The sequence below is a fragment of the Colossoma macropomum genome, unplaced genomic scaffold (assembly GCF_904425465.1).
Source record: "Colossoma macropomum unplaced genomic scaffold, Colossoma_macropomum, whole genome shotgun sequence".
NCBI classification, from domain to species: Eukaryota; Metazoa; Chordata; class Actinopteri; order Characiformes; family Serrasalmidae; genus Colossoma; species Colossoma macropomum.
In genome coordinates, this window is record NW_023494808.1 from 1104456 (window position 1) to 1121344 (window position 16889).

At 39.3% G+C, this 16889-nt stretch overlaps 1 protein-coding gene across 1 annotated transcript; it reads right to left on the reverse strand.

The window, feature by feature from the left end:
• Positions 1-737: 737 nt before the first annotated feature.
• On the reverse strand, positions 738-16819 carry LOC118797891 (cytochrome P450 3A27-like). Its single transcript, XM_036557186.1, has 14 exons — positions 16684-16819; positions 16514-16599; positions 15438-15531; positions 14592-14644; positions 13917-14016; positions 12104-12217; positions 9706-9794; positions 9246-9391; positions 7390-7517; positions 6615-6693; positions 6165-6325; positions 3587-3813; positions 3031-3193; positions 738-2038 (listed from the first exon to the last, which is right to left on the reverse strand). The coding sequence occupies exons 2-14, from the start codon at positions 16591-16593 to the stop codon at positions 1928-1930; spliced, it is 1545 nt and encodes a 514-aa protein (XP_036413079.1). The 5' UTR covers positions 16594-16599; positions 16684-16819; the 3' UTR covers positions 738-1927.
• Positions 16820-16889: the final 70 nt, after the last annotated feature.

Below are 16889 nucleotides of genomic sequence, written 5' to 3' on the forward strand. Positions count from 1 at the left end.
GCAGCATTCCTACAGCGTCTGGAGAACCATGTGTAGTAGAGGTGTGAGTGGACTGTTGCCCAGCGATCGTGATAACTTATCAAACAATAAGCAAATCTGATGCACATTAACTGACTTCCCACCTTTTAGCCCAGTAGATAAGAGCGAGGGAGTGTAAAAACTATAACTATCCAGCCTGAGGTTAACTGAACACAGCATGTGTGAGCAGAGCTGCTTTGGAGGAAAAACAGGATGTTATGTAATCAGGGAGCGGCGCTGGACTCTAGATAAACACTACACTACCTCACTCACATGGCCAGCTTCTGCCTTCACTGAGGCAGTATCAGAAAAACTCACCATTTACTGCTTTAACCTAATAACTCACTTAATCTGGCTGCCTTAACTTTACGTTACATACTGTAAATAGTAAAGTGTAAAATGCAGATTATTGATAAGTTAACTCACTATTAGAGATTCAGTTAGCTAAATATATAAACCGGCCGGTTTACAAACTTTATGAAGTTAAAAAAATAAATCTATTTTTAAATGTAATTTGAAAATACTAGCTGCTCTTCATACTGTGTTAAAATTGTTACGTCAAAGCCGTTGCTGGTATCCCAGGTGGTTGCTAAGATGTTGCTTGGCCAATGCAATCATATCCCAGGTGGTTGCTAAGGTGTTACTAGGCCATCACTATGCTATTCCATGTGGTTGCTAATGTGTTGCTTGGCCAGTGCCATGGTATCCCAGGTGGTTGCTAATGTGTTGCTTGGCCATTGCTATGGTATCCCAGGTGGTTGCTAAGGTATTACCTGGCCAATGCTATGGTATCCCAGGAGGTTGCTATTGTGTTGCTTGGCCAATGCTATGTTATCCCTGTTGGTTACTAAAGTAAAGCTTGGCCAATGCAATGATATCCCAGGTGGTTGCTAAGGTGTTGCTTGGCCATTGCTATGGTATCCCAGGTGGTTGCTATTGTGTTGCTTGGCTGCTGCTATGGTATCCCAGGTGGTTGCTAAGGTGTTGCCTGGCCAATGCAATGGTATCCCATGGGGTTGCTAAGGTGTTGCTTGACCGTTGCTGTGGTATACCAAGTGGTTGCTAATGTGTTGCTTGGCTGCTGCTATGGTTAAAATTTCATCATGAATGGATCAATAGAAATGCTCCAACTTTACTCTTTAAAAATCTGGTTCCATCAACTGCCATTCAGAATGAAGGTTTTTTGTACAGTTAAGACTTTTAAGCATGTTAAGTCTGTTTTTCTGAAGATTAACAAACATCAAATGATTGGAAAGTCTGGCTTTGTACACTATAGAACACCAAAAAGGGTTCTTCTATTGTTACAAGCTTGACATCGCAACTCTTTTTGGTGTTCTATAGAACGCTTTTCAAAAAAGGTTCTTTATAAAAGCCTCTACAGCAATGTGTCTCACAATGCAAAGAGCCCTTTAATCATGCAGTGTTCTTTAAGCGTTCATGGTTCTACAGAGAACTTTTTTCTTTATTACAGAACCCTTGAAAACCATCTTTTTAAATGTGTGCTTTATCATTAAGACTCGTTGTTGTCACAATGTGCAACCCCCTTACCCCCTAACTTACAATCAAATGTACATTCAGCTGCTGCAACTGGCTACTGAACCTCTCACCTGTGATTAGTACTGATGTCCAACATTAATCCGAGTCTATACAGACATCAATATTTTCAGTTATTCAGTAAAATTTTATAAAAAGAGTCAAAAACAATGAGATTCAAGTGAAAACAAACTCAATAAAACTCCATTACTGCCGAGGTCTGGAGGCATCTTCACAGAGTTGAGGTAATATTCATACACTTATTGCTGAGGTAATATAAAAATGAGTATAAAATGAATATAATTAAATGAAACTGATGTATATTAATCATTATTAAACAGTCTATATTTACAACTGAAGTTGTCAAGGTTGTAAATTAGCCGTTGTGGTGTGTGTTTCTGTAGCGGGACGCAGTTCGAGGGGTGAATCTGAGCGTGATGGGTTTTGTAGGGGTCAGCAGAGGAGAAGAACCCAGCTCCACAGGAACCTGAGCACACACAAAGCCAATAATAATAATGATAATAATAATAATAATAATTACTGGAATGTGGTACATCTCCCTCTAAGGGCAGTGATAACAAACATATTATTTGTATCAGTTGTGTTACAGTGAAAGTGATAATGTAGCATTAATACTGGCATTTATAAAATCATTTCACACAATATTAAACAGTTATTTCAATATTTACTATTATTCTCCACCTATGACATCACAGGTGATGTCATGGTTTTGCAAGAAAAAATTCAAGTAAAATCTATATTTCATGCAAGCATGCAGAAAGTCAAAGCTGTCCTACAGATAGTTCTTTAGCTATAAATCAATCGCTAAATAAAGTTATAAAGTTCACCCACATCAGCTCATAATTTTAATAATTAAATAAATACTTTCTGAAGTGTTGAAATGTACACTGAATGCTAATATGATTGAGAAATGATTAAGCCATGAAGAATTCATTTTATTTATTTTTTTCATGTTCTCAAACAGGAAAAATAGGTGGTTTTCTAAGGAATAAATAGGGTCAAAAATGCCTCTTAAATGGATTTTTTGTACAATCGAAATGCTGATATGCAAACAAACAAAAAAGAAAAAAGGAAAACTGATAAGTAACTAAAATACCAAAAAAAATCAGTATAATATTATTTGCCCGAACTCATGAGTACATCATCCAATAAATTAACCACTCATGTAAATTTATTAACATTAAGTTTTTAAATATTTTTATTGCTCTTGTAGTTACACCCAGCCATTCCTTAAACAGTTAAACTCAATATTTAACATGTGATTTAGTACTTGAATGGGCGAACTTCAAAACTTCACAACTGAAACACTACGTGTAGCAACGTAGACGTTTTTGCTTGAATGTTTCATGGAAATCCATGACATTGCCAAAGAACAACCCCATATAAAATTTGAAGTTAACATAACAATATAGACACTTTATTATATGATGATGCAAGTTAGTATCTTTAGCATCTGACCTGAGTTCCATCACAAACGCTGACATCGAACCTCTGCAGTGTCTCTACGATGGCCAGCTTCATGGCCAGAAGAGCAAACCTCATTCCGATACAGTTCCTGGGTCCAGCACCGAAAGGCATGAACATGTAGGGGTCTATACTCTCCTTATTCTCCTTAGTGAACCTGCACAGGACAGTAAAACACAGCAAAATGATTGTGCAGGTAACAAAACACTCATGGAAACAGTTTCAGTTCCTCCAGTTTCATATTTATGTTCTATTTTAGAAAGTAAAACTAATGTAATGATGATAATCTAATATAAAAAGCTCCTCTTTTTCTCAGTTTAAGTGATTCTGACTCACATCCTGCTCTATTTGTATAATTAATTGAGAACTATGGTTCAAATTTAAAGCTCTACTTTTTCTACGTAAATTCAGATTCAGATGGCATAACTGGTGTGAACTCTTACTAAGAACTGTTGTCAAAGTAACGGCCAGATTGTTTAACACTCTTAATGATGATTATATCAACAGTAACATAATATAATGTATTAACAGTATTAATGACAATATTGACCTCTCAGGAATTAAGGTGTCTGGATCAGGCCAGTATTCAGGGTCTCGATGGAGGACATAAGTGGGAATCACCACGACGGTTCCTTTAGGGATGGTGAGACCACCGATCTCCACAGTTTTCTTGCAAAGTCTCTCAACTCGAGGAATGACAGGGTACAACCTCATCGATTCATTCAGAGCGGCTTCCAGATAGTCCAGGTTCATCAGGGCATCATACTGAACTGGACCCTTTAAAAAGGAAACCAACAACAGTAGTACATGAGATTTACTGCCCAAAATACTGTCAATGAAAGTTGTTTCTGTTGCTTACTTCATAATACAAGTAGTTGCCAAAGAATAACATATGTAGCCTAAATAAATTGGACCCATTATACACCCCTGAGGAACCCCAGAGTAATTCTTGATTCCAGTGCAAAGTTGATAAAGATTTGTTCACTGTCCATTTAAAGCAGTACATTTTGAATTTAGTTGCATCTAAATGGTCACAATATAGTTTTCTTTAACATACTAAACTAACAACAAAATGGTCAAAAACATTTTTTTTCAATCCATCATTTAATAAATGTCAAACAATTTATCTAAGAATTGCTAAATGTTGATCCATGCTGCTATCTAGGAGAGCTGGATAGCATTAGCTTAGCTAGCAGCTCTGCTCATCATAGAACACACTGGATTTTGGCTAAAAGAATCTACCTTGACGCAAGTTTAGATGAAAAGACTCATGTCTGAGGGAGTGAAGTTGAGTGGCTGGTGTTGGAGTGATAAAAAGCCAAACTGAGCCTGTTCTGTGGTGTTTGGAGTTATAGCATGCTAGCCTAGTTAGCAGGCCAAAAGTGCTCAGTTCCAGCTAAATGTTGTTCAAATGACACTTGTTATGAAGACAAAGACTCTGGGAGTGCAAACTGGACTGACTGGTTTTGGAGGGACAGTTTGGCTACTTTATCTGAAACACCTCCTGATCTCTGAACTAAATACCCAGTAGGTTGCTATGATACATGCAGAGACTCTATATTAAATAACTATAGATAACTCTATTAAAGTGGAATAAATATTTGGACAGTGTCAACTTTTAACATGCGTCCACGTTTACCCTGCGAGAAACTGGAGCCAACTTTTGATGGTATCAAATATTATTGTTACACCAGCGCGATTCTGCCGAAAGAATCAATTAGTTCTACAGTGGAAACGAGGCTTTTGGAGACGTCAGCATCTGTGAAGCGAACAGAGGGTGCTTACATTTTTAGATGGTAATGCATGTTGGACATGTTTCCATCTCTGGCTACAACTGCTCTGGCTACTGCTACCTTGAAGGTCTTTCATGATGTTATATGTGCATTGGATACCACGCAACAATGTGCAGCAATCTTCATTGATTTAGCTAAAGCGTTTGACTCCTCTCTATCCTACAAAAGAAACTGGGCAGTATTGGGGTTTTAGATCACGCTTTGGCCTGCTTCTCCAATTACCCCTTCATAGGGTACAGCATGTTAAATTGGGTAATTGTCTTTCTCACCCTCTTCCTTTTACTAAAGGAGTACCCCAGAGCTCAATATTAGGTCCAACTCTGTTTTCTGTATGTATTAATGATATTTCTTATGCTGCTCATGATGCATTTATTCATTTATTTGCTGATGACACAATCTTGTATGCCACTGGTCCTGCTCCTCTGGCTACGACTGTTTTCAGCAAATTTGCAGACTTGTACATCCAGGCTAATCTGTGAGCTCCTCTCCATTTAAGTATATGTTTACTAGAAGTTTAAACTGTCATCATTTTAAATACTCCAATATACCTAATTGCTGTTATATCAACAACCCTTGTGAATGGTGAGCAAGGCTCTAGGTCCAATACTGTTTAACATGCCCTCGCCCACATCCACCCACTACTTGGATATGCATCACACCTACATCACAAAAGTGACCACTGGCGGGAGAAAGGGAGGAGGGGTCAGCTAGGAACAGATTATTCAAACGAAACGCACTCGCCCTCGGCTAGGTTAGCATCAGCGTGCTAACTGATTAGCCATGCAAACTTTGTAAAGCAAAACGTTTTTAGAGAAGTTTGAACATAATAAACATTTGAGAGTAGCTGCTTTGTCTGGCAGTAACCTTGTGTCTTTATTTTTGTTGTTGTTAGCTGTGCACTAAAATGATTAATCGTTCTTATAACGAAACTTTAAATTTTCAAATCGCAAATGCTGCATTTTTACTATAGCCTATATTATAATAACATAAGTTTTAAGTGTGGAAATTTAACCTAATAACGCAGCGCTTGTGAACTGCCTGTAGATGAGTTAGACCAATCAGAAGCAACCAAACACTATGTGCTGTGACATCAAACCACAACTAAGTGGCACACTACATTCAGCATTGAAAACAATCGCAATATTGGTCAGAAAAATTGCAATTAGATATTTGACCCAAATCATTCACCCCTACTGTGTAGCCTTTAGCATGCTAACTAGCTAACTTGTATCAGCAGTCATGTATAACATATGGAGTAGTTTGTAGCCTGAAGCCCAGCAAACTGAAGGTTAAGGATGTGTTTAAAATGGTACAGAATCAGGTGGGTGGAGTTACCTCATTGGGGAAAGTTCGGTCGACCTCCTCCTGAAGTTTCTTCAGTACCTCCGGGTTGGTGGCCAGGTTGTAGAAGAAGAAGGACAGCGTGCTGCTGCTCGTCTCATACCCAGCGAAGATGAACACCATGGCCTGGGACAGGATCTCATGGTCACTCAGACCTGCAGAGGGAAAAATGCTAAACTGTAAACACCTCATAATTCCTCAGACGTCTCTCCAGCACTGAGGGGTTCCTCTTTTATTCCTCTCACTTAATTACAGACTCAGGGATCAGACGACACTTCCATCCTCCCTTTAGCTAAACTGTAATGAACCAGATGAGGTGAGTGGAAATAAACGTTTGGACTCGTCTGGGAGGATCAGGAAGCTCTACAGGCTCCTGCTCAGTAATCACAGATTCTCCATCTAAAATAGTTCAGCTGTATTTTTAAAGAGTGAAGTGGGCGGTACCTTTGTCTGTCTGTTTACCATCTTCTCCTGTATCTGTTCTCTGAGAGTCGATCATCAGCTGGAGGAAGTCCACTCGGCTCTGCAGAGAAAGAGGGATAGACTGTGACAGTGTGCAGGATGCTCCACTTTGGAAAAACGAGAGGAGAACAGAGAGTTTCTCTGCCTCATTCAGGAGCTGAAACTGTACAAGCTCTTTCACTCACAGTTGGCATTTCAGATTATATCTGGATGAGGCCACATAAAAATGCAAGTGTAAACACACCCAAGATGAATTTAAAACAGGTACAGATCTGATCACTCAAACCACTTCAGGAGGTGAACTGAGACGCACTTGAGCCTCATTTTGCAGCAGCATAAACACATCTGTATCTCCAAGACACATTCAACAACCAGAACTCCTCTCAGTACAACCAAAACTCCTTGCAGTACAAACAACACTCCTCCCAGTACAACCGGAACTCCTCCCAGTACAACCAAAACCCCTTCCAGTATTAATGCAACTCCTCCCAGTACAACAGGAAACCCTCCAAGTACAACCGAAACCCCTTCCAGTATAACTGCAACTCCTTCCAGTGCAACCGGAACCCTTCCCAGTACAACCAGATTCCCTTTTAGTACAAATGACACTACTCCCAGTACAACCGAAACTACTCCCAGTTCAACCAAACCCCCTCCCAGTACAACTAAACCCCTCCCAGTACAACTGAAACCCATTCCATATAAATGTACAGATGTTCAATGAAGCTCTTTGAGCATCTCAGCATCTTAAATGTACCTTGTGGTCCTTATCCTGTCGATCAGCCTTGATCTTCTGCAGAGCAGCAAAAAAGAAACCAGTCACTGCCGGCGGAAAAAACGTGAAGTTCATTTTCTCCAGCAGGGGCATCGTGAAGGGAAAGAGAGCTGGAACATGAAAACAAAGAAGCCAGAGATTTTAGAAACGGCTTCAAACAGCTGAAAAACATTACTGAGCTAGTTTGAGTTGAATTTGAGACCAAATATTCACTATAGAGTTTAAATCTGGACTCTGACCAGCCAGAACCATCAATAACAACCATTATATTTTGGGATTGAACAATTACTTTTTGCCCAGAAGTTTGCATAGGGAGCGGCTCCTCTTACAACAGAGGCCGCCATTTTTCTACAGTAATGCACAAGGCGCCTTTCACGTTTTTATGCTGAAACGGCAGCTTGAATTTGGTGGCGCAGTAGGTCCGGCTGGAAGACATAGAAAGAAGAAGAATCAATGGTTGCTGGCCAGAGAAATTGTAGAGAGGAGAATTCCAGGTTTCTCAAACACTAGAGAGTGCTCCCAAGTCCAAAATGAATGGGTTAAGATGGAGCATTTGAGCAAAATTATAGTTTATAAATGCTTAAAACATTTTTAATGTACAAGAATACATTTATTTCCTGAACACAGAACAGCTTAAAACATTTTAACACCGCTGTTATATTTTTAAGAGCTTTTAAATTCGAGTTATAGGAGTTTAAAATGGCGCCTCATCTAGATCCATGATGTCTGAGAGCGAACAGCCAATGAGCTGCTCTGCTCGCCAACCGATCAGCTTTCAGTAGCAGTAATGCCAACCAATCAGCGCTCAGTAGCAGTAATGTTAGCGTTCTGCTGCCCAAAACCCGTTTGCTGTAGTAAAAAAGGAAACATACAGGTAAGTTTTCTTTGCTTTTTTAGTAAAATCCTTCAACTTCCTAACATTAAAGTTCTGAGCGAGTGATTAGAAACTGTTTTAACTTTTCGATTTTAGCCGTTTAGCTCCATTTACTCCCATTCATTGAGGACTCGCTCGCAGACGCCCTCTGCTGTTTTGCAGTCCAGTTTTTGATATAATGGGGGAAATAGGAAGTGGCCAGACTCCTCATAAACCGGCTCTGGTTGCTGCCAGTGCTGGATGACCATTTGTGTGTGGTGAGAAGTTTGAGAACAAATGGAGGATCAGACTTATTATTTAGCACAAGAAAAAAGTGAGGGAGGGTGAATCCTCACCGTCAAAGATAACAAAGCAGGAAAAAGTCAAATGAAATCAGGACAGACGACAGCAGAAAACCTGACGACCACCATAGGTTCTACTACACGCTTGGAAAGAGAGGGGTGAGGGAGGGAGATTCAGCTGGCTGCAATCTGCAACCTCACCACTAGATGATGCTAAATCTGACACACTGCACCTTTAACTGAATACCAAATTACTGACTCAAATGCCACACTCAGGACTTCAGAGTTAAAATTTAAACTCATGTTTAAATTAATGCTGGGCAATGTGACAATATTTAAAATCCATCACAATATCCCACAATATGCTTTTCTGAGCATATCATGAATATCACTGACCAACTGCATGATTTATTACCAAAAGAGAACAATTAGCCCTTTATTTGAATTAGTGTAAATGAATGTTGATTAAAAATATTTTAACTCAGCTTTTGATAGTATTTTATTATTTTATTATATTTTTTTAAAGGTGACATGTCTGGTAGTTTTTGTCTGTTCCAACATGTCAAACCCCTGAAAAACAAAACACTGTGACATATTGTGCATTGAGGAGACTTTAAGTATCGTGATCTTCTATTTTTGCCACATTGCCCACCCCTGGTTTAAATGTGTATATATTACGGTACCAGCGATGAGGAAGACTGGGCTGAGGAAGTTCAGAGTCAGCTTCTTCACGTTGGTCACAAAAGGGTCGTTGGGGTTGTTAAGGGAGTCGATGTCGACGCTGAAGGCTGTGCTGGTCACCACGTCCATACTGTACGGTCCAAACACCCTGACGATCACAGTTGTGATAGTTATGATAAAATTAGCTAGATAGCTAGATAACTAGAAAGATAGACAGATAGACAGATAGATAGACAAATTGATAGATAGATAGAAAGCTATATCAAGAGAGATAGCTAAATAGATGGAGTGATAGCTAGATAGACAGACAAACAGACAGATAGACAGATAGATATATAGATATATAGAATTAGCTGGTTACCTAGTTAGCTAGCTAGCTAGCTAGATAGATAGATGGATAGACAGACAGACAACTATATCAATAAACAGAGAGACAGACTTAGTTACTAAAAACTGATTCACTCTTTCACTTCCACTGTTCCTCCTTGTTCTGCAATCTTCTGCAGGTTCTTTAATAAGGTACTGGAGTGCATCTTCATGATCCCGAACATCTGTGGAAGAACACAGCTCATCAGTTTGTCTCTGCAACTCATCTTGCCGGTCAGACGAAATATCATTTTCTCAGTTTCTGCATATCGTTTTAAATTCGCCTTTCGACGTGATTCAACATGATCCTCATATGTTTCATATCTAAATGCTCCGTTATCTTCATCACTACTTTCCAAAACCGCTGCAGCAGCTTCAGCAGCTGTAAACTCTCTGCACGCCGTTTCACATGAGTCTCCGATGTGGACTGAATAAAGAATGAAGGGTTTCCGGCGTGATGGTCAGTCCTTAGTGATCTCCTGAGTGTCCATTGGTCAGTTTCACACAGAATGTAGACGGACACACGAATCCACCAGTTCCACACGGTGAGAGGCAGATGACGTGTATCTCAGCCCCTCTTCATAGGCTCATAACTCCGGATGTGAGTCTCGTATGATCTCGAGATAAGATGGAATGGAAAGGGCGACTCTACAGATTCAGGAAGTGTTTGAACTGGATTTCTGAGCCGGATCATCACAAAGATACAGACACAGATATAGAAACAGAGATACAAGGATGAGTCCGTTGACCCCAGAGGGATAAACTGCTCCTCAGTCGTGTGAGCTGGAGAGATGCAGCGCTAAAATACAACCCCAACTTCGTCAAGTTTGGGTCATTTACTTCCTACATAAATGTACAGTTGATTTATGACAAAAATCATACTCACGATTACAACCCATTTCCAAAAAAGTTGGGATGCTGTGAAAAATATAAATAAAACCAAATGCAATGATGTGCAAATCATTTAAACCCTATATGTAAATAGTACAAAGACAACTTATCAAATGTTGAAACCAAGAGATTTTATTGTTTATTGAAAAAATATATGCCCATTTTGAATTTGATGCCAACAACTCAAAAAAAGTTGGGACGGGGCAACAAAAGGCTGGTAAAGTTGTGTAATTCTAAAAAAAACCACCTGGTGGTTAATTGGCAACATGTCAGTAACATGATTGGGTATAAAATGTCTTTGAGAAGTAAAGATAAGGAGGGGTTCACCACTGCACGATCAAATAGTGCAACAATTTAAGAAAAATGTTTCTCAACGTAAAATAGCAAAGAACTTTTGTTTTTCCATCATCTACAGGATCCAGAAACGCTGCCACCTTCTCTGGGCCTGAGTTCATTTAAAATGGACTGAGGTGAAGTGGAAAAGTGTCCTGTGGTCTGACGAATCAACATTTGAAATTCTTTTGGAAATCATGGACACTGTGTCCTCCAGGCCAAAGACCACTCAGCTTGCTATCAGTGTACAGTTCACAAGCCAGTATTCATGATGGTATAGGGGTACATTAGTGGGCACGGGTGATGTGCACATCTGTGAAGGCTCCATTAATGCTGAACGATATAAACATGTTTTGGCAACATATGCTGCCCTCCAGACGACGTCTTTTTCAGGGAAGGCCTTGATTATTTCAGCAAGACAATGTATTAATGTATAAGACATTTATTGAACTTTAAAAAAAAATCTTTTTTAACTTTAAATATAATTTAACTAAACAAATTTTTAAAAATATATATGTATATACATTTAAATAAATAATACAAAAAACAATAAAAATAAAGAAAATGTACTATGTTGTAGTGCACTTGCACAACCTACTGAAAACTACTGAATATATATAAGAATAATAAATAAAAATAAATCAGAGGAAGTAAATGAGTTTGGGCTTTGAGGGAGGTGCTGTTAAGGAAAGGGTGCGCTGGATTTATAACACAAGGCCAAAACGAGAGCATCAGAATGCAGCACATTAATCGTTTATCTTGATCATCTTGTTTTCATATTTGTTGGAAGCCAAAATTATAATTGAAAATAAAATGTGATTAATTGCCCAACCTTAACGTACAGCGAAAAACTGATTGTGGAGCCGTTCCTGGGTGTCAGAAGAGGACAGTGTGGACTGTAAACGCTGTTTCTCTCCAACGTTTATCTTTTTGGACTCTGTCATGGTTCTCCATCTTTCCATAATGAAACACGATGAACACCTGAACAGTGATCTCTGTACCTGAATGCCTGAATGGTTAACTGAGTAAACGAGCACTCGTCCATAAAGCTAACTGCTAATTCTGTAGCGTTAGCTAACAGATGTGCACATTGGCCAGCACTGCACTGAGAAACGGTGGGAGAGACACACCCGCCCGACCCACCCAGAGAACGAGAGGACAGTGATGATCTACTGGACTCCTGCTTACGGATGGCTGTGGCAGCACCAGAGAACTGGTAACTTCCCGACGATGGGCCAACACTGAACACTGCTAATAAACGCTAACGCACCTCCTTCAGTCTTCCGCTGGTGAAGGACGGAGAGAGAACGCTCCGGATTCTCTTCCAGTCATCGTCATGCACGACGGTCAAGGCATCGTACAGCTCACCATTCAAAGCAAAATCCTAGTGAGACATAAGAGTAAAATAAACGAAGAGGTTAATTAAGAACTGCAATTTACATCTCAAATCCTAACACTTCAGTAGAATTTAGGAAAAACAATTACAATTCATTCACACATTAAATATTAACTGAAAAATCTCATCAACATGCACACATATACATATACTCAATGTATTTTTTTCAACACAGATAATTATCAGTACATTTATACGCATTTTATTAACACCAATCAACACCAAGTTTGAATATTTTAAACCGTGAAGTAAATGTTAAAAAGTATGCTAACTGACAATAGCTAACACTAGCTAACTCTGCTAACTCAAAGTAGCTAACACTAACTCTGTTAACTTAAAATAACTAACACTAGCTAACTCTACTAACTCAAAGTAGCTAACACTAACTAACTCTGCTAACTCAAAATAGCTAACACTAGCTAACTCTGCTAACTTAAGATAGCTAACATTAACGAACTCTGCTAACTGACAATAGCTAACACTAGCGAACCCTGCTAACTAAAAATAGCTAACACTAGCTAACTGCTAATTGAAAATAGCTAACACTAACAAACTTTGATAACTGAAAATAGCTAACACTAGCGAACCCTGCTAACTTAAGATAGCTAACACTAGCTAACTCTGCTAACTGAAAATAGCTAACACTAGCGAACTCTGTTAACTGAAAATAGCTAACACTAGCTAACTCTGCTAATTGAAAATAGCTAACACTAGCAAACTCTGCTAACTGAAGATAGCTAACACTAGCTAACTCTGCTAACTAAAAATAGCTAACACTAGCTAACTGCTAACAGAAAATAGCTAACACTAACGAACTCTGCTAACTGACAATAGCTAACACTAGCGAACTCTGCTAACTAAAAATAGCTAACACTAACTCTGCTAACTGAAAATAGCTAACACTAACTCTGCTAACTGAAAATAGCTAACACTAGCTAACTCTTCTAACTGAAAATAGCTAACACTAACTAACTCTGCTAACTGAAAATAGCTAACACTAGCGAACTCTGCTAACTGAAAATAGCTAACACTAACGAACTCTGATAACTGACAATAGCTAACACTAGCGAACCCTGCTAACTTAAGATAGCTAACACTGGCGAACTTTGTTAACTGAAAATAGCTAACACTAGCGAACTCTGTTAACTGAAAATAGCTAACACTAGCGAACTCTGCTAACTGAAAATAGCTAACACTAGCTAACTCTGCTAACTGAAAATAGCTAACACTAGCGAACTCTGCTAACTGAAAATAGCTAACACTAGCGAACTCTGCTGTCTGAAAAAGAGATTGCTCTCCTGACAGATGTCTTTCTCAAACTCAGCCTTTTTACTCTTTATAACCTTGAAAAAAAACTGATACTAGCTAACTTTGCTAACTCTGCTGTCTGAAAACTCTGCTAACTGAAAATAGCTAACACAAGCTAACTCTGCTAACTGTCCTGCTGGTTTGTGCTGCTGTGAGTGAATGGCTAGATGCTTTCTCCCTGCCTGTCTGCAGAGTAAAAGGCACACAGCGCCACCTAGCGTACTGATGCAGCAGCAGTTCAAGCTTTCATTGATATACTGGATTTAGGAACAGAACATTAATCATTTTATCCCAAACACTTAAACCTATAAGGATCATGTTATCACCCAGCTCTGTAAGAAAGGCTTGACCCCGTTGAGCGAGTGTCATATAACCATACTCGTCTGTTGGTGAAGAGGGAGTAGCACTCTTTAACCAGCACGGCTTTAATGACGTCTTTGTCCATAACACAGATCACAGGCTGCCTTACGTCATATACACTGAAAGAGAAGCAACATTTCACAATCACATTTCAGTGAGAAATCTCAGAAGATCTCCTGACTGAGCTTCTCAGATTAGCTTAATATTTTCACTGTGCCCAACAGACGGTGTGCAGAATTTTAAACGTGTATCTTATTATCGGTTTATGACATATAAAGGGTTGAAAAAGTGGGTGTGACCTTTATTTTTGCCTTAAAATGAAAGCTAAAGAAAACGTTTAAACGATTGATGCTAGATTCGTTACATTTTCAGGTTTAATTCTGTGATTTAAAACAGGTTCATTTACCAGAGCAGACGACACAGAGATGCATGTTTGTCTTTTTTAGGCTTGTTTAAAAATTCAGAAAGAATTACTTTTAGCGCACTGAAGCAACTTTAGTCCTCTATGTATCCTGCCTCTTTTTGGTGCTGTATAGGTTCTATTTTGTCAGTTCTAACTTATTAAATCTCAGAAAAATGAAATATTGTGATGCATATCATGTATCGTGAAAATGTCTAAGTATCGTGATATAATAATCATAATCACTCACCTATATTTGCAGGACTGTCATGTGTGGAAATGTGCAGGACTCACCCCCAAACTCTGCCGTACTTTCTAAAGCACTCCATATCAAAGCCATGGAAACCCTGAAACAGAACGATCTACCTTTGATCCAGATAAAGTCAAATTGAAGCATTTCAGATCAAAGCCACGTCCAGACGGCATTATGCAATCAGACAGTGAGTGCGTTTACATGCACTTAATAATATGATCACTGCAGAAAATCAGATTGTGTCAGTAACTGGTTCAGCGTATTCACACTTAATAATCTGATAACTGCAGAAAATCTGATCATGTCAGTAACTGGTTCAGTGTGTTTACACTTAATAATCTGATAACTGCAGAAAATCAGTTTGTGACAGTAACTGGTTCGGCGTGTTTACACTCAATAATCTGATAACTGCAGAAAATCAGTTTGTGACAGTAACTGGTTCAGTGTGTTTACACTTTAATAATCTGATAACTGCAGGAAATCGGATTGTGTCAGTAACTGGTTCAGTGTGTTTATACTTAATAGTCTGATAACTGCAGAAGATCCGATTGTGTCAGTAACTGGTTCAGTATGTTTATGTGCACTTCATCTGATAAATGCATGCTTATCTGATAACAGCTGCTCGCTGTTTTTGGGATAGCGCTCTGTTTTCACACATGCTCAGACTGAGAGAAATGAAAGAAATCAGATGCACTGAGAAAACCCATTACTGAGCTCAAATCCAGCCTCTTTATCAGATTTCTTAATCAGATTTATAGACCTTAATCTGATCTAAGAAATCAGAGTGTGTGTTTACACGTCCACATAATTATCAGAAATCTCATTAAGACCGGATTATTAAGTGTATGTAAACACACTCAGTGAGAATGTTATCACAGTTAACTGACCTTCCTGTACTCAAATATGGTTCCAAAGAAAGGAAGAGGTTTTGGTCCAGGAATTCCTAAACTTCTCAGTAAACGTTTGGACCAGTATCCATACCTGGAATACACACGACAGATTTACACCTTCATCACTTCAGATCATCTGTAAAGTCATACACATCATCAAAACACCCATCTACCTCCATTTTTTACTTTTATTATTCTACATATTCTACAATACGATGGTGTTACACTCTCAGCAGTGAGAGAGTGATAAAATGATAGTGAGAGTGTGATAATATGATGGTGTTACACCCTCAGCAGTGAGAGAGTGATAATATGATGGTGTTACACTGACAGCAGTGAGAGAGTGATAATATGATGGTGTTACACTGACAGCAGTGAGAGAGTGATAATATGATGGTGTTACACTGACAGCAGTGAGAGAGTGATAATATGATGGTGTTAGACTCTCAGCAGTGAGAGAGTGATAATATGATGGTGTTAGACTCTCAGCAGTGAGAGAGTGATAATATGATAGTGTTACACCCTCAGCAGCGAGAGAGTGATAATATGATGGTGTTACACTGACAGCAGTGAGAGAGTGATAATATGATGGTGTTACACCCTCAGCAGTGAGAGAGTGATAATATGATGGTGTTACACTGACAGCAGTGAGAGAGTGATAATATGATGGTGTTAGACTCTCAGCAGTGAGAGAGTGAATAATATGATGGTGTTACACCCTCAGCAGTGAGAGAGTGATAATATGATGGTGTTACACTCTCAGCAGTGAGAGAGTGATAATATGATGGTGTTAGACTCACAGCAGTGAGAGAGTGATAATATGATGGTGTTAGACTCTCAGCAGTGAGAGAGTGATAATATGATGGTGTTAGACTCTCAGCAGTGAGAGAGTGATAATATGATGGTGTTAGACTCTCAGCAGTGAGAGAGTGATAATATGATAGTGTTACACCCTCAGCAGTGAGAGAGTGATAATATGATGGTGTTACACTCTCAGCAGTGAGAGAGTGATAATATGATGGTGTTACACTCTCAGCAGTGAGAGAGTGATAATATGATGGTGTTAGACTCACAGCAGTGAGAGAGTGATCAGCAGGAGGAATAAGCTCCATGTTCCTGGAGAGCAGATCCACTGGATCCACTGAGAACCCATTACAGGCTGGAAAACAACGGAGAAAAACACACGGGTTATTTAAGATGCAGCCAGATGTGCTTTCAGACCGTCTTTATCTTCATAACTGACCTTAAAATCTCCTTAAACGAGTCGAAAGTGAAGTGCAGAGCGTCTCCAGCTCGTCTCCGTGGGAATGTTTTGAAAGTTTTCAGCCGTTCAGCTCCAGCAGAGGAAAGAAACGCGCCGCTGTTCGGAGCGGCCAATCAAAACGCGGGGCAGGATGACGCTGACCAATCACGACGCTCACTGCACCTTCAGCGCTGTAAAAAGCAACG